The sequence below is a fragment of the Oncorhynchus keta genome, chromosome 19, assembly GCF_023373465.1.
Source record: "Oncorhynchus keta strain PuntledgeMale-10-30-2019 chromosome 19, Oket_V2, whole genome shotgun sequence".
Classification (NCBI taxonomy): Eukaryota; Metazoa; Chordata; class Actinopteri; order Salmoniformes; family Salmonidae; genus Oncorhynchus; species Oncorhynchus keta.
This window is the reverse complement of record NC_068439.1, coordinates 31,980,439-32,001,828: the sequence shown is the minus strand read 5'-3', so window position 1 is coordinate 32,001,828 and position 21,390 is coordinate 31,980,439. Positions and strand designations below refer to the sequence as shown.

Sequence of the window (21,390 nt, the reverse complement as noted above, 5' to 3'; positions counted from 1 at the left end):
ATTTAGAACAATGTCATAAGACATTATAAATGCAGTTATAAATGCATTTATAATGGGCATTAGAGATGACAGGTACATTTGTTGTCATGTGCTCTTATGTCAACACAGGCTACACAATAATGTAATGTGATATAACAGTTCTACTTTAACATTCTACTTAGGAGGCTATAATGCCATTCATAAAGCTTTGTGTCACATATCTCAAGGCACACTATAGTGAATGTGGGATGAGAGTCAACTGTGTCATGTGACCTTACTGAGTATACATTGCAAGCTTAAATAAAGTGACACCAGTTTGGTGTGACATAACAGCCACAGATTCAAATGACCTTGGAAAGTCCCTGACTGAGAGCATGTGGCAGGGGTTCGGGCTTTGGTTGGAATCTGCTAGCAGCAGCATAGGATGAACATTTGGGGGGGAACAGTGCCCTCTGCTGGTGCAATGCAGGACTGCCTGACAGCTGCCTGGCCTCAGAGGCATACTATAGGTATTTCTGGGCACCTCCAATATATAAGGGAAAGGGGGATATCTAGTCAGTTTTTTTATTTTATTTAACTATGAAAGTTAGTTAAGAACAAATTCTTATTTACAATGACAGCCTACCAGAGAACAGGGGCAGAACAACAGATGTTTACCTTGCCAGCTCAGGGATTTGATCCAGCAACCTTTTGGTTACTGGCCAAACACTCTAACCACTAGGCTACCTGCCACCCCAGTGGTACAGCTGAATGCCTTCAACTGAAATGTGTCTTAATCAACATCCACATCTTCGATGCCTGGGGAACAGTGGGTTAACTGCCTCGCTCAGGTTACAGAATGACAGATTTTCACCTTGTCAGCTTGGGGATTAAATCCAGCAACCTTTCGGTTACTGGCCCAACGCTATAACCACTAGGCTACCATGATGCCAACTAATGGTCTAGTTAATTTAGACAGAAACGAAAGTGGGAGAAGATGGGTGGGCGTAATCCGCAACCGTCTAACCGTCAAAAGTTGCACGTTCGAGTCATGTCGGGGACAACGGTAGCATTTTACCTAACACTTCCACTAACCCTTATTCTAAACTTAAGATGTATAATACATACGTCCTCCAATATCTATGATATGGTACATCATCCAATTTGTATATTGTACAATTGCTATTCCATTCACAATGTAACCTAAAGCAATGTATATAATACTATGTTGAGTCCCACAGATTTACGTACAGAATAATACGAATTGCCCTGAGACCACGTTACTGACATAACCTGAAAAACTGTGTCAGGGACTCAAGGAATTCCTTGTTCACTTTTCTCACTTTTAACTCACTTCTAATCACTTCTGTCCTTCATTGGTTGTGGGACAGCGTATGGGGCAGGTGTTGCTGTTGGCAGGTGAGAGTCATTGTAAGGTCAGGTGGATAGGTGGGTAGTATCTCGTGACAGAGAATTAAATCATTAAAACCCAGAATTAAAATTCTGGATTCTAGCAGGGCCAGATTAACCCATTGGGCTATAAACTGGGCCATATTAAATAATTATGTTCTACAAGTGGTAATATTTCAACTACTTGGAAGAAAAATGGTTGTTCCCTTTCGGTTTTAAATTACAGTTTGGTAGCCTACAGACTGGAAAATGTGAAGGTCCCTGAAGAAACTGTGTGCTTGCTTTAGTTGTTAGTCATCTTAGATCTATAGTCTAGTTAGATGTCTAGTTGGTATAACTGGTTTAGATCTACAATCTAGTTGGTCTAGGTCTATACAGATGTAGGATCTTAATTTAAGCCAGTTTGCTACAGTAGGAAAATAATTCTGCAGGAACAGGAAATGTGAATTATTATGTGGATTATAATTAATGGGAAAAAATGTAAGTGACAATATGTCTGGATAAGAGCGTCTGCTAAATGACTTAAATGTAAATGTAAATGTCACTTTTTGGGTGACTTGATCAAATTCACATAGAAATGTGAGTTATAGAGCTATTGTTCTACTTGAAAGCAAGTCTAAGAAATTGTAGATATATTCTATGTGTGCTTTTTCCCCTTCCTGTTCTTAAACATTGTTTTTGCTTCTTTTACTTTCGGTTTTGTACACCAGCTTGAAACAGCTGAAACAACAATAATTTTGGTTATGGAAAATATATTACACCGCGGTTTGGATGGTACAATGATTATTTACACTATTCTGGCTAATTCTGTAACATAAACTGAAATTAGGCAAACTATTAGAGTTTTAGCAACCAGGAAATTGGTGATTTTAAGGAGTTTATCCATTTTTTGGTAGAGCAAATCCAGTTTTAAGTGGAAATTAGAGACTTTAAAAGCCTTTCTAAAACTCAAATACACTACAAGTTTGCATTTCCTGCTTTGCATGAACATTTTCAGCAACAAAAGAGTGATCAAACTAAGATATTACATCTGTAGTCTAGTTAGTAATTGGTCAGTCTAGCTCTAGCTGGTCTGGATCTTTATTTAGGGAGTGGTTAGTTGGTGGAGATCAAAATCCACACTATGAAGTTAGATGTGTTGGTTTAGGGTCTGTGTTTTAGTTAGATGTCCAGCTGATCTAGACCAGCGATAGTGAAGTTAGATGACAAGTTAGAAAGATGGATGGATGATGAAGTGAATGGGATGTGTGTGGTTGGGGGTATGGGTGGATGGATAGTGTGCGTTGCATAAATGGTTAAAAAGTAGTATAATTTAAAGGTATCTATCACTGTGTTGTCACTGTCATTTAACACATATCTTTACCCCTAAAACGTTAAAATAATTATTTCAGTAGCTACTATTTTTCCAAAGTATTACAATGTAAGTTACACTACCCTAATAATATCTTGTAGGGCGTGTATTTTCAACATAATTATTTTCCCCCTCCTGCATTGCTGGTTCAAGAAAATGGCCTATTCACAGCTCCCCTTTTCCACGTCTCTGATTTCTCCGCCCCTACCCCAAGATTGACAGCCAAGCAGCCTAATCCTCACAAAGACTAACGGGATTGGCAGAAAACATTTTTCTCCGTGAGGAAAACACTTTATATTTATCACTATCTTTTTAGTTTCGTTTTTTGTAATTTTCCATTACATTATTAGCGAGGAAACCAGTATTTTCATCACGAATTTCCTCTATTGGTATTCCCCCTACTGTTGACGTTTACGCTTCAACAATGGAATCTATCCGCCCTCAGCGACTTCAACCAGGGATAAGATTTGGAGCTGGATCGACTGGGACCCTACGCTCCTCTCTCCGGCCCGGGGTTACAGTTCCAACCGCACCTCTGCTGCCTCCCCCGGTCTCCCTATGTGCTTCCTCCGGGCCACCCCCGCCGCTTCAACTCCACAGTCTTCACGGCACTATTGGGAGTGCGGGTCTCGGAACAGGGGTGGCTGGATTCGGTCTATGTAATCCAGGGAACCCGGCGGTCTTGAAGGAGGCGGTGGAGGCTGTTGTTCGGAGCTTTGCTAAGCATACGCAGGGCTATGGCAGAGGTAACCTGGAACAAATTAGTCGCAGAATTTTGGTTCTCCGACTTTCCCTGGCCGTGATTCAAATGTAACTCACCGTAACTGTGATTAAACTGACAAAAGGGATTGAATAGTGTAGTAGTGCATGTGCAACATACATAGTGTCACCAAAACAGCACATCCAGTTGATAACAGTAGGCTACATGAACATACCGAGTTTATGATAGGCAATATTTTGTCATATCTAGGCTAATGACTACAGGATGCAGTTCACTACAGGATACTGTTGCGTGCTCATTTTACGTAGCACTTGGGCACTCCATTCGAAATGTGGGACTTCACCGCTAATGTTTTAGAGTAGGCCTAGCCCATACGTTATACTATCATCCAAAAACCCAATAAATGAAATGTGGGTAGGCCTATTCAATTTTCATTTACAGAAGTATGATGATGTTATGTACTCCTTAATCATTTTGAGTCTATGTGGACTTTTGGTTAGGCCATCATTGTAAATAAGAATTTGTTCTTCACTGACTTGCCTGGCTAATTAAATATAATGAAATTCGGACAGCTTCAGTCAGTTCAGTGGGTTGTTCCTTGTTGTTTACTTATAATATAAACCGGATGTTTTTGGATATCTCCAAATATGTGCGAAAGCAGTGTTCCAAGTTTGAATCCTTACTCATACACAATATTCCACTGTGTCACTTTTATTCTTTCAAACCTGAATACCAAATGAGTCCACCGGACCATATTTAAAGGTAGACTCAGCTATTCTAACTTGAGCTATTGAGATGAGCGAGATGCAAGACTCACACACAGTATCTGTGCAAGTGCACATGTTCGCTTCACGCTGTCACTGCATGGTAGCCATGGGACCAAAACAGCAAGTTGAGCCTTGCGCTTCAATGCTCTTAGTTGTTGCGGAAATTGACCCAGTATGCCGTTTACTTTCTGCATCTACGTCATATCGCTGAGTCCACCTTTATGACTCCATGCAGTCTAATGTTAAACTATGTCATTTTATGTCTCATCCAGTGAACGTGGTGGAAGCCTTGCAAGAGTTCTGGCAGATGAAGCAGTCAAGAGGGGCAGACCTCAGGAATGGGGCGCTGGTGGTGTACGAGATGGTCCCATCAAACAACCCACCCTATGTTTGCTACGTCAGTCTCCCAGGGGGAAGCTGCTTTGGGAGTTTCCAGGTGAGCTAACCTGTCTCAATAAAGTTGTGGGCACTAAAACGCTCCTCGGGTGGAAGGCCCCCTGTATAGTATCTCTGAGTTAGTGAAAGTGCTTGAAAAGTGTACTTATTATTACTACTACAGTATAATGGTTTTTAATTGGTGTAACTGTATGAATGAAATTCCCTATGTGGCCATAACCTTAGGGATTTATCTGTCTGTACAACTCTACTCATGCACAAATGCTTCTACCTAAATCTATTCTGCCAATCTGACTTGATCTTCCTGAGTACATTGGTACAACTCTACTCATGCACAAATGCTTCTACCTAAATCAATTCTGACAATCTGTCTTGATCTTCCTGAGTACATTGGCCCTGGATTTTCAGATCAAATGTCAATCACTGGGAGCCTCTTCTGAACTGTCTTGAGAAATGTCAAGGGAGAGCAAGCGACTAATTAGGCCTGGGTCATGTTTATGGGGGCACCCCGTAGCAAAACGTTGTGCAATTGAAAACAATGTTTATGCAGTGTCTTTGTTTACCAACTGCTGACTGTGCAGCCATATTCTGTTGGAGTCAAAAAACACTTACCGTACAGTGAGTTCATACGTTTTCTAGTATGTGTATGTGATTCCTGTGAATCACAGAAATGTGAGTTTCTTATCGTAGAGGTACAGGTAGTCCCTCCCAGTTTCAGTCCATTTTCTTCTGTTTGTTGCTTAATGAACATGACCCGGATGTTTCTGGAGCTTTCTCCTCCAACTGTTCTGTTGTTTATCTGAATACTTCAAGGATGTGTTAGATTCTCCAGTACTATTGTATACTTTTTAGCCAGTAGTTAAAGGGAGCACTCATGAGTCAAAAGTGGTCCCCTAAAATTGTGTACTATGTCACATATGTGCAAAACCTCATTGCTCTCGCTCTGCTGTGTGTGCATGGATGTACCACTTGCTAGCTGTCACTCAATTGATGAGGGGCTGGAGCTCATTGGTTGAACTCAAATTGTTAGTGGGCTGGCCCACGTGGGGGAAAAGGGTGCAGCACAGCTCCCAGAAAAACTGTCGCTTTCATGGCAGAAAAATAGCTAAATCGGGGTTTAGAACCCAGTGTACCAATGAGTGTATGCTCGCAACACGTCAAACCAATTAAATGCCTTGCTTGGGTGGAGCTCCAGTAGTGCTCACTAGATTAGTGTCGTAGGTGCAACAGTGGGTGAGGATGGCCGGGAAATCGCAGATTAAAACTCGATTTTGTGTATAGAGCACACTTCTGGCAAAACAGAATTCAGTTTTCCCCTAGTTTGTCTTCCATTTTCTGTAATGTTCCATATGCTAGTTTGCAATAACTCTCCGCAAAATGTTCCCTTTCCGGTCTGAAAACCATGACAAACATAACAGGTAGCACCAACGGGCATGTGAGGGGAGTATTCTTGAAATGTAACATCCAATCAAAATCTTGCCGCAGGGAGCCTGCAGACCATTCAAACTGTTTTTGCAATACAAAATTCTCCAGACATCCAAGGGAGGCATGACAACGACGTGATTTTGGAAGGTATGGCAAAGTGAGACTATATCCAGCCCAAAGCGGGAGGTTTAAAAAAATACTTAGTAGTCGCCAAAGTTCCAGAGCATGTCTTTAAACAAATGTCTTGATAAATCTGTCTTAAGTATCTAATGAAGTGAAGTGACATAGTAGCATGTTTTACATAGTTTATAACTTGACCAGAACTGTTGAAGTGTGTGTAAATGTTGTTATATACACTGAGTGTACAAAACATTAGGAACACACATTCGGAGTCCTTATATTGAGTTGCACCCCTTTTTGCCCTCAGAACAACCTCAAATCATCGGGGCATGGACTTTACAAGTTGTCAAGCGTTCCACAGGGATGCTGGTCCATGTTGACTCCAATGCTTACCACAGTTGTGTCAAGTTGGCTGGATGTCCTTTGGGTGGTGGACCATTCTTGAAACACATGGGAAACTGTTGAGTGTAAAAAAAAAAAACAGCACTGTTGCAGTTCTTGACACACTCAAACCGGTGTGCTGGCACCTACTACCATACCGGTTCAAAGGCACTCAAATATTTGGTCTTGCCCATTCACCCGCTGAATGGTACAGATACACAATCCATGTCTCAAATTTCTCAATGCTTACAAATGATTCTTTATCCTGTCTCCTCCCCTTCATCTAAACTGATTTGAAGTGGATTTACCTGTTGATCTCTTCCATGAATTTATACATAATTACATACAGTATGAGCTGTGTTCCTATCTGTTAAATAATCCACCAGTATTATTGAAATATCAATGACTGCTTTAATGTACATTATTTTTTTGAAATGTTATTTTCAATTCTAAATCATCCTAGAACTTAAGCATTGAGCATACCAGAATGTTCCATGGGAGGATTAAATGTTTTGCCATTTCTTCCTCTCCTCCAATTGGCTGGCTACAATGCATACTGTGGTTGGAAACTCATATGGTGGCTCATCTGGTTGTAATTAGAGCCAAATATTGAGTTTAGAAGGAGCCGTGACACCCCTCCCCACATTCTCCCCCTCATCCCATTTGCACAGGGCCTCCCTTGCCTCTACCCTTCCTAACTCTCTTTCTTTCTTTCTTTGAAATAATAGCAATGAAGTGGAAGCATCGATATTACCTAGACATCATTCTGAAACATACATGAAACAAGATTAACATACATTTCAAGTGCTTAATCTTTCAAGAAAAAGGTCATTATTAAAATTAAATATATATGACTTCCAGAAGTCCAATACAATAATTTGACTCACCCATATTATGATATTGCATGAATCACAGTGTCATAATGTTACAATTTATGCCAAAGGCAACATATATTTTGGGGGGACTTGGAAACATTCAGAAAAGTACTAAATATGTTTTATGCTTTACTTTCGGCAGTTTTGTCCAACCAAGGCTGAAGCAAGACGTAGTGCTGCCAAGATCGCGCTGATGAACTCTGTTTTCAACGAGCATCCTTCCCGCCGCATCACAGATGACTTCATTGAGAAGAGTGTATGTGAGGCGCTGGCCTCCTTTAATGTGAGTGGCATTTAATGTATTTTTCAATGTACACTAACAGAAGCAGTGCACACAGGTCTTTAATATAATCCATACTGCAGCTCCTATTAAAAGGTCATGTCCTTATGAGGGTAAGATCTTAATCTGATTGGGCTCTTAAGGAGAAAAAGACTGGATGATTGGACTCTACTTGTATTTTACAGGGAAACAGAGAAGAGGCAGACAACCCCAGCACAGGAATCGGGGCATTTCGCTTCATGCTGGAGTCCAACAAAGGAAAGTCAATGTTGGAGTTTCAGGTAAATAGGATGGATCAGTGCAAAGTTTGGTTACTTGTGATGATACAGAGGATGTTACGGCAAATGAAATGTAAGAAAAGGAAAAGGTTGGACTGTATATGAGGCCAGTTTAGGAATGTTGATGGTACGTTGGTCAGGATGTAGGAAATTAGGAGATCAGTAGTGGTTTGTGGGTAAAATCACTGTGGAAGCCAAGCCATGAAAAAAAAAACATATTACAACCTTTGTGTTGTGATAATTAGGCTGTTTGCTCTATAACCTGTACGGCTTGACACCGAGACCTAAGGCCAAGACAATAAAAAGACACAGTGGCTGAATAAATTCAACCACCCCTTTGTTTTTATCACAAAACCAGAGAGCAACATCTGTCTGGTGGATTCCACAAAGCATATTGCATGTAACAAACTGTTACAAGACCTACAGCATGGTCAAGCACATTTAATGTTTCTGACATTTCCAGACTACTAAAACAACTATTGATTTAGAACACCGGAGACTTACCATAAGTCGCTGCATCCACTATTCCAGCTCCATTCCAACTTCAACATTTCAACATCATCAAATCACCTATGCTTAGCCTAACACATTGACAACTAAAATATACCGAAATCGATTTAGCCCTATCAACATAAATTTAATGTGCCTGTCCATGGTACTGATTTCTGTGTGTGCGTGTGCGTAAGTAGAAAAAAACATGTTGACTCACCCTACTTGTAGAGAAACGCCAAAGCTATCCTCCTTTCTTTCATTTTGATGAAATGGTCTATGAATCTGTCATACAGTACACGCTTTTAGTTATTGTTGTCCTAGGCTACCTGGCTAAGGTGCTTGCTCGCTAGTCTAACTTCCTTTCATGGGTAACGATGAGCTAGCTAGTTAACATGCCAACAGCATACCACCCTGCATACCACTGCTGCCTTGCTTCTAAAGCTAAGCAGGGTTGGTCCTGGTCAGTTCCTGGATGGGAGACCAGATGCTGCTGGAAGTGGTGTTGGAGGGCCAGTAGGAGGCACTCTTTCCTCTGGTCTAAAAAGAAAAATATCCCAATGCCCCAGGGCAGTGATTGACACTGCCCTGTGCAGGGTGCGTTCTTTCGGATGGGATGTTAAACTCTCTGAGGTCATTAAAGATCCCATGGCACTTATTGTAAGAGTATGGGTGTTAACCCTGGTGTTCTGGCTAAATTCCCAATCTGGCCCTCAAACCATCACAGTCAACTAATAATCCCCAGTTTACAATTAGCTCATTCTTTCTCCTCCTCTCCCCTGTAACTATTCCCCAGGTCAGTGTTGCAAATGAGAATGTGTTCTCAGTCAACTTACCTGGTAAAATAATGGATTTTTTTTTTTGCCTACTACATCTAGCTACATATTGAGCTTCCATCCACTCAGGCCAGGGACACAATGTATGAATTTATGGTTTGATCAGAATCACCGTTCTAATCTTTGGCCAGTACGTTGAATTAAGCAAAACCACATCTCCAAATCCCTATCTCCATCCATGGCTAATGTAGGAACATGTTTGCTAGCTAGCTAGCCACCAGAGGACAACAACACAACGAGATGCAACAATTCAAGTTTTTTTCTGTCAATGACATTTGGCTTTTGATGTGATGTGAAGCCAAATGCAAACTGTCTTCCCTTGAGACTTTTTTTTAGTGTGCCAGGACCATTCACAGTTGAGCTCATTCAGTTTAGCTCAACTCTGATTGGCTATTATTGTATACCTTTTTATTAAGAGAGGCCAATTGCTTGCTGGCTTCCCTTGCATTCAATGTTACCGGAGGCAACAATATCATACTCTTTTTGACCAGACGGCATCAGATAGATGGGTTACTCATACAGAGACAGAGGGGCGCTGTTTTGCTCGCTCGGATGCTTTCTCCAGTGAGATACTTTCCGCCTCTCAAATCAAATTGTATTGGTAACATACACATGGTTAGCAGATGTAATAGAAGGCAAATTCCAAACACACAGAGAGACGAAAGATACATTATTTTATGTTATTTAAAAAAAGATTTTTCTTGGTACATTTTTGGGGGAAACATGGCTTCCCTTGGCATCCATGAATACACGCCACTGGAGGAGATGGAGATGAGGAATCCAAATACTGGCTATTCTTTGCCCACACAGATACAAAAAAACACATGGGATTGGTTGGAGAATGTGCAATTATATTATGGTTTCTACAGAACTATAAACAAGGGAGATGCATACATGTTAACATAGACATGGCTAGTGGTGCCAAAACTACTGGTAATTACACAAAGCCGATAACCATATTGTCATTTAGCTTTGTAACTCCAGTTCATGAAAAAATATAAACGTTTACTGATCAGCCCTAAACTATAGCGTAATTTATGATCAAGAAAACCAGGAGTTATTTCTTAGTGTTTATTAAAGTTGGCTGGTTTCCTCTCCTCTGCTTTATGACTTACCACTCTGGTTTCCCAGGTTGAATGGAGGAAAAGTACGCCGTTGAACCTGATAAATGCAGCGGTTTGAGACTCATGACAGCATGAACTAAAGCAGAGCATGCCAGTTTCGGGAGCAATTGAAATAATGTCCATGTACATCAATTAAATTGGGATTTTACACACTTAAAACAGAGATTTTACTTATTCAAAGTGCACTTATCAGGAATGTCGAGGACTAGAGATGGCTGTAGATGTCAAGGACTAGATAATGAGACCCACTACATGAATGAGTGTGAGGACCATCGTGCGTGCAGAAGAAAATTGGAGCAAAACCATGTATTGGACTCTGTGGTTCCAGGAATTTCCTAAGAGCATGTTGGTCTGGCAAACAAATCTGGACAGAATTGCTGGCCTCCAGTCTTTTCATTGTTTGTCATCCAAATCCACTGAATCTAATGCATGGATTGGTCTTTTCCAAACCACAGCTTATGATTTAGGGCTCTACACATGCAAACAAATGATTGCTACTTATTGACCGTCTCCCTCTTTTTTAAATGTAACCTTTATTTAACTAGGCAAGTCAGTTAAGAACAAATTCTTATTTACAATGACAGCCTACCAGGGAACAGTGGTTTAACTGCCTTGTTCAGGGGCAGAACTCCAGAGTTTTACCTTGTCAGCTTGGGGATTCAATCCAGCAACCTTTCGGTTACTGGCCCAACGCTCTAACCACTAGGCCACCTGCCGCCCCAGCCACCTCCTTAGCTCCCATTACCAGCCTTAAATCATTAAATCTTGTGACTTTGGCATTAAAAACTCATAGCCTTGTGATAATAATCAAACTTGAAATTGTGCTTAGTGCCAAACAGTGCTTTCCATGTGGCGCAGCCACACACAACAATGTTGCTTGTCGACGCTGAACTGTTTTCTTCTTTCAGGAATTGATGACAGTCTTTCAGCTGCTGCACTGGAATGGTAGCCTGAAGGCCATGAGAGAGAGACAATGCTCCCGTCAAGTAAGATCTCATTTGGATAATAGTACTTATTATTGGTATTACTTTATTTCATAGGCCTGTTTCAGTTGGTATTTGTCCTGGTGTTAAATAAGACAGTATCAGTATTTTTTTGGATGTATTTCAAACAATTGGTTTTCTGTTTTTTTCAAATGTTTTTGGTTTATTTTGTGTGAAAGCAATGACTTATGACTGTTATGTGTAAAAAGTAAGTAAGTATGTACAGTTGAAGTCAGAAGTTTACATACACTAAGGTTGGAGTCATTAAAACTTGTTTTTCAACCACTCCACAAATTTCTTGTTAACAAACTATAGTTTTGGTAAGTCGATTAGGACATCTACTTTGTGCATGACACAAGTAATTTTTCCAACAATTGTTTACAGACAGATTATTTCACTTATAATTCACTGTATCACAATTCCAGTGGGTCAGAAGTTTACATACACGAAGTTGACTGTGCCTTTAAACAGCTTGGAAAATTCCAGAAAATGATGTCATGGCTTTAGAAGTTTCTGTTAGGCTAATTGACATCATTTGAGTCAATTGGAGGTATACCTGTGGATGTATTTCAAGGCCTTCTGTCAAACTCAGTGCCTCTTTGCTTGACATCTTGGGAAAATCAAAAGAAATCAGCCAAGAACTCAGGAAAAAAATTGGAGACCTCCACAGGTCTGGTTGATCCTTGGCTCCAGACTACGGTTTGCAACTGCACATGGGGACAAAGATCGTACTTTTTGGAGAAATGGCCTCTGGTCTAATGAAACAAAAATAGAACTGTTTGACCATCATTATGTTTGGAGGAAAAAGGGGGAGGCTTGCAAGCCGAAGAACACCATCCCAACTGTGAAGCACAGGGGTGGCAGCATCATGTTGTGGGGGTGTTTTGCTGCAGGAGGGACTGGTGCACTTCATAAAATATATGGCATCATGAGGGAGGGAAATTATGTGGATATATTGAAGCAACATCTCAAGACATCAGTCAGGAAGTTAAAGCTTGGTCGCAAATGGGTCTTCCAAATGAACAATGACCCCAAGCATACTTCCAAAGTTGTGGCAAAATGGCTTAAGGACAACAAAGTCAAGGTATTGGAGTATCCATCACAAAGCCCTGACCTCAATCATATAGAAAATGTGTGGGCAGAACTGAAAAGGCTTGTGCGAGCAAGGAGGCCTACAAACCTGACTCTTACTCCAACTCTGTCAGGAGGAATGGGCCAAAATTCACCCAACTTATTGTGGGAAGCTTGTGGAAGGCTACCCAAAATATTTGACCCAAGTTAAACAATTTAAAGCCAATGCTACCAAATACTAATTGAGTACCGGTATATGTAAACTTCTGATCCACTGGGAATGTGATGAAAGAAATAAAAGCTGAAATAAATCATTCTCTCTACTATTATTCTGACATTTCACATTCTTAAAATAAAGTGACCTAAGACAGGTGTTTTACTAGGATTAAAAGTCAAGAATTGTGAAAAACGTGAGTTTAAATGTATTTGGCTTAGGTGTATGTAAACTTCCGACTTCAACTGTATGTGAGCAAATTTGAATATGTTTCTATTTCTGGCACTTTAGAGAAAAATATTTGGACACACACCTGGGTCCCATGTGGCTCAGATGATAGAGCATGGCACTTGCAACAGCAGAGTTGTGGGTTTGATTCCCACAGGGGACCAGTTTGAAAAAGTATGAAAAATGTACGCATTCACTACTGTAAGTCTCTCTTGATAAGAGCATCTGCTAAATTACTAAATGTACACTACAAAGCAGGATCAATGAATTCGCCAAATAACTTGCTTAAAAATTCTGATTTGTTGTTTATTGTTTAGAAAGATGAACTTGAAATGAGTATGGTGTAATTGACTCAACAAACAAAAACACATACTTAAGTTTATCTTTCTTAATGAATCAGAGAACCTATAGTTATTTCTGTTTGTTTATCAAAACTGGCTGGCGAACTCATTGATCCTGCTTTGTAGTATACCCCTCTGGTGTAAAGGAAGGGAAATATAGCTACATCATAACTCAAACTTCTCTGTTCTCAGCAACAGAATAACTGATCAAACTAAAGAGTTATTTGAGAAAAACATTTGCCTGACAGTTACCATTAATTCCAGCAAGTTTGGAAAATAAAACATATCCCTCATCCTTACAGACTGCCAGTGATAGTATTTAATTATAATTCAAATGGTACAGCCAACACCACATCTCAGTTCAACTTAAGTACAGAATGGGGCTGAAACTCACTGGAGATAATTGGCTGAGTTCCACTCTGGCTTGAGTTAGGTTCCTTCAGCATGACATTCCATCCTATCTAAACCACATTGTGTGGGCTGAATGAATACCTATCTAAACCACATTGTGTGGGCTGAATGAATACCTATGAAGTGACTCTGTTCCAGGCAGAGTCGGGTGACCTAAATGTTTGTGTTCAGTCCTCATTATCTCATGCATCTTACATACATAAATGACTTTTAAGGCATCGACTGACTATGAGCCTTGATCAGAGTTTGATTCAAGTTTGTAAAAGCATTTTTCTTTGACTTCATCTGATCTCAAACATTAAAATATTCAGGCTCTATGCACACCTTTAAGTTTTCATCCCCCACCCTTCATGTTTGCTCATCTAAAAAGTGGAGCTTTCTGACATCGTATTTGCAGTATGGGGGTCAATTCAGGCAACTTACAATTCAGTAAATGAATATAAATTCACCTGAATAGTCAAATTGTGCCTCAAACCTGGCTTTTGCCAATTTACGCCATTCAGATCACAAGTCAAAGAGGAGGAAGAGCAACCAGCAACTCCACGATTGGGATAGATACGACTCAGATGTATTGTGTTTTCTAGGGTTACGGAGTGCTTTCGCCCTGTGTGTCTCTTGACTGATTTTAAGTATTCTATTTGGTCTGGCCTCATGCCTTTCATCTCAATGATTAAGGTGAGGGGCTGAGCCACTGGAGTAATTAGCTCACCCAGACGTCTCACATTCCTCATTTGAAATTATGTTATTGCTGGCCACGCAGCTCACGCATTTGTGGTTCCAGATCGTGTCAAATCCAGGCATTTCAGGATCATTAAACATAATCTGGAACTCAATCAAACCTGCACTGCTAGGATACCAGTACTGTTGAAAAATATGATTTAATGGAGCATTTCTGTTTCCTACCCAGCGAGCCTGAATTTTCTAACGATCATGGCCATGGCGTCAGTAAGGTCCATTCCGGCCTAACAACTTTTTTATTTTGCTTTCCCCTAACAGGAAGTGCTGGCTCACTACTCCCATAGGGCGCTGGATGATGACATGCGGACCCAAATGGCTGCTGATTGGGTGAACCGAGAGCAAGGCGTGGCTGGCACCATCGCCCAGGAGGTGGCGGCAACAGATCGAGAACTTGAGGAGGCCAGGCTGGCCGGCCGGGAGCTTCGCTTTCATAAGGAAAAGAAGGACATCCTGATGCTGGCTGTTGGCCAACTGGATGCAGCCAACACTGCCACGCTGCCTTCAACCTGCTAGGTATACGCTGGATTCCAACCCCATAACTTGATTCACTTCCATTTGCCCACGTTGACTTCCCCCTCACAGTTCTCAAAAAGTCTACATAGGTGTGGGAAACATAATAGTAACTCTGCATAGCTTCCACCACATGGCTTTTACATATTCAGCCCGATCAGATCTGCGAGTTGGGAGTCAAGGGCAGATGGAAGGAAGTTGGTTTGTCAGTTTGGAATCTGGCCTTAGAGATGGAATGAGGAAAAGTGGCCAATAACCATTGATTGTATAGAGACTTGCAAGGCAGCCATTTAGGAGCTTTCAATTATAAAACAGTGAGTGTTCTTAGATCTTTCAGCAGTTTTTTTTCCAGCCCAGTACTAATACACCTAATTCAGTTTATGAAGGTCTTGACAATAAGTTGATTATTTGAATCAGATATGTTAGTGCTAGTTTAGAACAAAATCTTTAGGACCAGGTTTGAATAATAAGAAGTCATTGAGGTCCTTTTGTGCTGCCATGTTATTGGATTTGTGAAATTCACATGGAATAATGAAATGTTATCATTCCTCTCATTCCCTTTCTATGCTGGTAGACAACGCTACCACATGGGTAAAGTTAAAGCCCATCACTTGCCTTTAATGATCGTACAGGACATAATCACAAGGATATTGTCACAGAACGATCTTTCTCACCAAAATAGACCAATGTCTGTTGCTTAAGCATGATCCATCACTTCATTAAGGACTATGAAAGTTATTTGAACATTTATGTATAGCTCTTACATTACAGATCTTATATACAGAGGTAGGATCTTAATTTGATCACTCTTTTGTTGCTGAGGATTTTCCCACACCACAGGAAATGCAGATTAACTTTTGTAATTGACATAAATTTACTGAAAACCCACACTAACACACGGTTATATAGTATTTCACTTTTCATGAAGCCTACTTTTGGCCAGATAAAAGCCTTACCACCGCTCAAGCAACATTATGGACTAAAAACGTTCAAATCCTGTTGCTGCAGGATTATTTTGCTGTGACAGCATAGGTCAAATTAAGATCCTACATCTGTAGAGTCTATCATTAGTGATAGCCAGCCTTATTTGCGAAGAAAGAGCCGCTCCTCCGACTCAAACTGATGTCACTCGTAAAATAACTAATTGCCTAGCTTTGCTTGCTAGAATGTTTACACGAATGTCAGTTATCCAACAGTTTTTTTCTGGCCTTGCAGCTTTTAATGACTAAACTTTCAGCGTTATCATTCTAAGTCGGGATCATTTACTGTCACTAAGCCATTTTTAACTAAAACGCACGCAAGTAATTTAGCTGATACTGATATCCGGATTGACCACTGCATTGATGCTAACAACTGTTTAAATGTGAGTAATGTGTGCAACACAAAAACATAGCAAACACAGTGCACAAACGTAAGAGTTTGTAGTAATATATGGGATTGCAGTTTCCCCCCTTAACCACAAGTTACTCTCAAGGTAAAACATTTATTAAAGCGTTTTTGCAGCTATATGTTGAAAAGAAAAAAAAAAATTATCCATGTAGAATCTCCATCATAAATGCTCCATGGAAAGTGTTTTTAGTCCAGGACTCGGCTTAATCTTTTAGCCATTATGAAATAACAGTGGATCCTTTTTGAATTGATGTTGTTTTGGGGGAATTCCACAGAAGCTTTACCATACCGGTACGAAATGTTATCCAGTCATGCGATCTGCTACTCTGAAATTCTCTTGAAATAGACCCATTTAGAAAACACATTTATTCAGGGATCAGAACACACAGAGAATCCATTCATGTTCACATTGAATACCAGTAAATGCCTATTTCATATCACAATGGCAATATCACGCTGACAGCTACAGTAAAAAAATAACGAATGCGAATAAAATGCACCAAACATCACGCTAATGTTGTATCATAGTCCCAATGTCCTCTTGGGTTTAACGTTGTATCCTACTTACTATATGTCTCTTGATGGAATTGTCTATGGTATGTTTTTTTAACAAGAAAATAAGCAGAGAGAAAAAAAGATTTAGCTAACTTGCCCTAACTTTCCTGAATGTAATGATATCCCAATAGCAACAGCAGCGCAAAATACATTGACGAGATGCCCGTTAGTTTTGGATAGCATTTCCATTGCTTCTTCTTTCATTGACAGTATTGGTTAGTGTTCTTCGTTTTCCTACCAAGCCAAGGTAAGGCATTTCCCGTGGTTCTCAAGTTCTATAGACCTGGCACCTGTTTCTACAAACAAAAGCCATACCAATTGAAGTGCAATCCAGTGTATGCTTGTCCTAATTAAATAAAGAAGTGAACCTTTTGTTAAAACACACAGCCAGGTCCATTATTATTGGCACCCTTAAAAAAGATGAGCAAAAAAAGACAGTATAAAATAAATAATACAAATACTAAGCTATATTTCATGGTTAAAAAAAAGGGAAATTAGATTACTTTATGCTAATATAATTGCTCAGAGAAAGAGCTTTAGTGTAACCAGTAATAAAAAATACAAATGTAAAGATAGGGGTAAAACACCAGCACCCTCCACTTGCAAGGATAACGACACAGAGCCTCTTTCTAAACTGTTTTATAAGATTGGAGAACATATTGGGAGGGATCTTAGACCATTCCTCCATACAGAATCTTTCCAGAACCATTATATCCTCCGTCAGGGCTTATGGACTGCTTTCTTCAATTCAAACCACATGGGGTTCAAGCCCGGAGACTGAGATGACCTTTGCAAAATGTAGATTTTGTGGTCAATGAACCATTTCTTTGTGGATGTTGATGTGTGCTTGGGGTTATTGTCTTGCTGGAAGACCCATTTGCAACCACGTGTCATCCTCCACTTGCGCACAAGTGTTTTTGGCTAAAATGTCCTGGTACTTGGTAAAGTTCATGATGCCGTTGACCTTAAAGGCCCCAGGACCCATGGAAGCAAAATAGCCCCATAAACATAAAAAATGCACCACCATATTTTACCATAGATATGAGGTACTTTTCTGCTAATGCTTCTGTTTTTCAACGCCAAACCCACAACTGTTGTGCATGGCCAAAGAGCTCTATTTTCAAGTAATCTGACCTGTCCTGGAGCCCTTGTTAAGGTCAATGGCATCATGAACTTGTAATTTTAGCCAAAACCCTGGTTGCCTCTACCAGGAGGAGGCTGACACTTGGCTGCAAGTAGATACCTGACTGTATTTGTGTTAGCTATTGGAAATCATATTTCATGAAGTGTCTGGTAGGTGTATTCTCCCATCACGCTTATTTGTGTGAATCATTTATCTTTTGTATTTTTCTTTTAAGTGTATGTAATGGTGTGTTACAGATGGTTTTTATGGCAGTTGTCTGCTCACCATTAATTCCGTACATTGTTAAAAAATGTAGTTGTTTAATGTTTGGGTCCCACTTCTATATAAAGTGTAGCTAAAACAACCAATCTTACATGGTAATTAATTACATTGGCAGGTATATTGTTCACATTGTTGTAAGAGTATGGTTTCCAATTTCATTTTCTTGCGAATCCAATACTTTTATAAAACTTTTTTTTTTACCACTAAACCTGTCTGTGTAATTACCATGTAAATACATGTTTTAGCGACACTTAATATAACTTGGGACTAATGTTTGCAACCTGTGTTAAAAGGAATAACACGCAATCTTTTTATAAACTGTTCAAGTCATGTTATTACCCTGCCTTCTCGCTTATCAAGTTGTGCATGATTCATAAATCCATTTGTACAAAATGTGATCTATATAAACTTTGTTTTATACAGTCCTTATGTATTTTATATGACCAGTTTTAAATTGTTACTTTTTTACTCAATGTAGGTTTCTATTTAGATTTGTATACAGAAAATGCAATAAAGCAGCCAAAAACAACCCTCACTGATTCCAATGTCATCCTTTATGAAATAATTAAAAGAAAAGCGTAGTTTGTTGGAGCACACTTCTTCGTGAAGAAGTCAGTTCTCCTAAAAACCCAGAATCTCTGTCTGTTTTTCCACTAAAACAGACTCCAAAAGGCCTTTCTACTATCTTACTTCAAGTCCCAGTGTCCTTTTCTTCCTCTTCCCTGATGACCTGCATTAACAGAGCTAAGGTGAGGATGTGGGGGAGGAGGGATCGTTGAAGCCCACAGACACAGTGGGGGTGCTATTACTGCGGAGCCGTGGCTCAGGCACTGTGCCTCCCAGTTGACGGATAGAGTTGCACATAGGACAGGGGTAGTCTGAGAGGCCCTCGATGTCCTTGAAAGCTTGGTTAATGATGCAGCCCCTGCACTGGTCACAGTAGAAGTGTCCGCAGACCAGGCGCTGCAGCCGAGCCTCGTAGGAGATGCAGCTCTGGCAGTGCGGTGGGTCGAGGTCCAGTGAAAGACTACACATCTGAGGGCTGCTCTCCTTCTTGGCAACATGTGCCACTGTCGCCTCTGCTGGCTGGCTGTTTCAGGGGGAAGAAGGAAATCAATATTCATTACCTCTTAAGACCTAGCTACCATTCATTTCAGCCTTATAATATACAGTATACACTCTCCGTCATTTCCGTATTTCCGTCTCCGTATTTATTTGGACAACAAAGGTCAAACTTTTTATTTGGCTCTATACTCAAGCATTTTGGATTTGAAATCAAATGTTTCATATGAGGTGACAGTACAGAATGTCATATTTTATTTTAGGATATTTAACTGTTTAGAAATTAAGTCACTATGTATCTAGTCCCCACATTTGAAGGTGTCATAAGTATTTGGACAAGTTCACTGTATCAATGTTTCCAAAAGTTTTGTATTTAGTCCCATATTCCTAGCATGCGATGACTACATCAAGCTTGTGACTCGACAAATTTGGATGTATTTGTAGTTTGTTTTGGTTGTGTTTTGGATTATGTTGTGCCCAATAGAAATTCATGGATAATAATTTGTTTCATTTTTGGGTCACTATTTTGTAAATAAGAATATGTTTCTGAACACTTCTGCATTTTTGTGGATGCTACCATGATTACGGATAATCATGAATGAATCGTGAATAATGATGAGAGAGAAAGTTACAGGCACTAAGATCATATCTCCAAGACATGCTATCCTCTCACCATTACCAATAACAGGGGAGGTAAAACAGATGTGTATGAAAGTACCCTAAAATAAACGGTGACATTCTATACTTTCGCCTCATATGAAATATATGATCTCAAATCCTAAATGCTGGAGTATAGGGCCTAATTAAAAGTTTTAGCTTCACTGTCCAAATGAATATAGCTTTAAAACTGAACATGTAAATGTGACAACTTGACAACTCTAGTTCAACAAAGTGTCTGAGTGAGTGAGGAAAAGGACATGGTCAGGTCACCTCCATTCTACAGGCCTCCATTTTATGCCAGGGACATTACATTCAGTGAAGTTTCGGTTGTGTATCAGCTATAACTCAATGCTTGTTCAAAGATTTTAGTCAGTTAAAGTGTTGGCAAACTAAAGTTAACTATCAGAAATTGAAGAGTTCATATTCCATGTATTTTTTACTATAACTCTCTTTGTCTGTGCATAATATAGCCTAAATTACGCAAAGTGGCAACCACTCACCTCTGTGCAGTAGATTTTGCATGTCGGGAACAATCAAAGCCCATGGCAGCAAGGAGTCCACGCATAAAGTCCATGTGAGACTTTTCATCATACCTCTGGCAAGACAAAGATATTAATTATTTGTTCTGTTTGTTGTCCATTTTCTCACTAAACCAAGGAGCCTATAGCCACAGGAGCCTGTATCCCATGTACCTATTACTCAAGTTGTTAGTGATTCCTGTAACATTGACTTGAAACAACTATTTATAGAGTCAGTTAAGTGAACAAACTTGTTCTGAAACTGGCACAGCCAGGTATGCGGACACTTTATCTTATCCAAGAAGTCACGCTCAAGTGAGATGTAAACTAGAGGAGCCTGTTTCACAGGTGTTTCCATTAAGATAAAGTCACTGTTAGACAGCCATTGACAATTACACAGAAGTGCATAGCTTGAACCTGAAAGTCAGACATAATAAGATATACCATTATAATACATTGTCAAAACAGGCAGAGACAAAGGTATAGGCCTATGAAAATGTTACAATGTATTTGAAATGATGTTCCAGCCCCCTCATCTAGTTGATGATCCCTGCTCTACAGGGCCACTCCACAATTCAAACAATAACAAAGCAGATCCCCCTCCCCCCTATCCCCCGCCTCTGTTTTTGGCAAATTTGAGGGATGGGCCTGAAGAAAGGACTGACCAACCATAATATCAACATTATAGTTTAAACCATGTTTTGAGGCTATACAGTGTTTGTTTACATTTACATTGTTTGCAGACATTGGAGTAAAACAAGCTTATATATTGGGTTATGATGTGGTACTACTAAGCTCATGAGGCATTTATTCATATGTTTTATTCTTCAAGAATCAATGGGTATATATCATGAATGTATATGTCCAAAAGTGGATGTACTAACTGTAGTTTGA

The 21,390-nt window shown here is 39.9% G+C and overlaps 1 protein-coding gene across 1 annotated transcript; it reads left to right on the top strand.

The window, feature by feature from the left end:
• The first annotated feature begins 2,945 nt into the window (after window positions 1–2,945).
• Window positions 2,946–18,791, top strand: LOC118398067 (LIX1-like protein). Its single transcript, XM_035793054.2, has 6 exons — window positions 2,946–3,465; window positions 4,480–4,643; window positions 7,547–7,687; window positions 7,870–7,965; window positions 11,320–11,397; window positions 14,656–18,791. Exons 1-6 carry the CDS (start codon window positions 3,144–3,146, stop codon window positions 14,908–14,910), a joined length of 1,056 nt encoding a protein of 351 aa, XP_035648947.1. The 5' UTR covers window positions 2,946–3,143; the 3' UTR covers window positions 14,911–18,791.
• Window positions 18,792–21,390: the final 2,599 nt, after the last annotated feature.

Bases quoted from the DNA above. Each gene is read 5' to 3' on its own strand.
- LOC118398067 (XM_035793054.2), top strand. From the start codon at position 3,144: ATGGAATCTATCCGCCCTCAGCGACTTCAACCAGGGATAAGATTTGGA. The intron at 7,966-11,319 runs GTAAATAGGATG...TTCTTCTTTCAG, and splicing joins AGTCAATGTTGGAGTTTCAG to GAATTGATGACAGTCTTTCA. The intron at 11,398-14,655 runs GTAAGATCTCAT...TTCCCCTAACAG, and splicing joins AGAGACAATGCTCCCGTCAA to GAAGTGCTGGCTCACTACTC.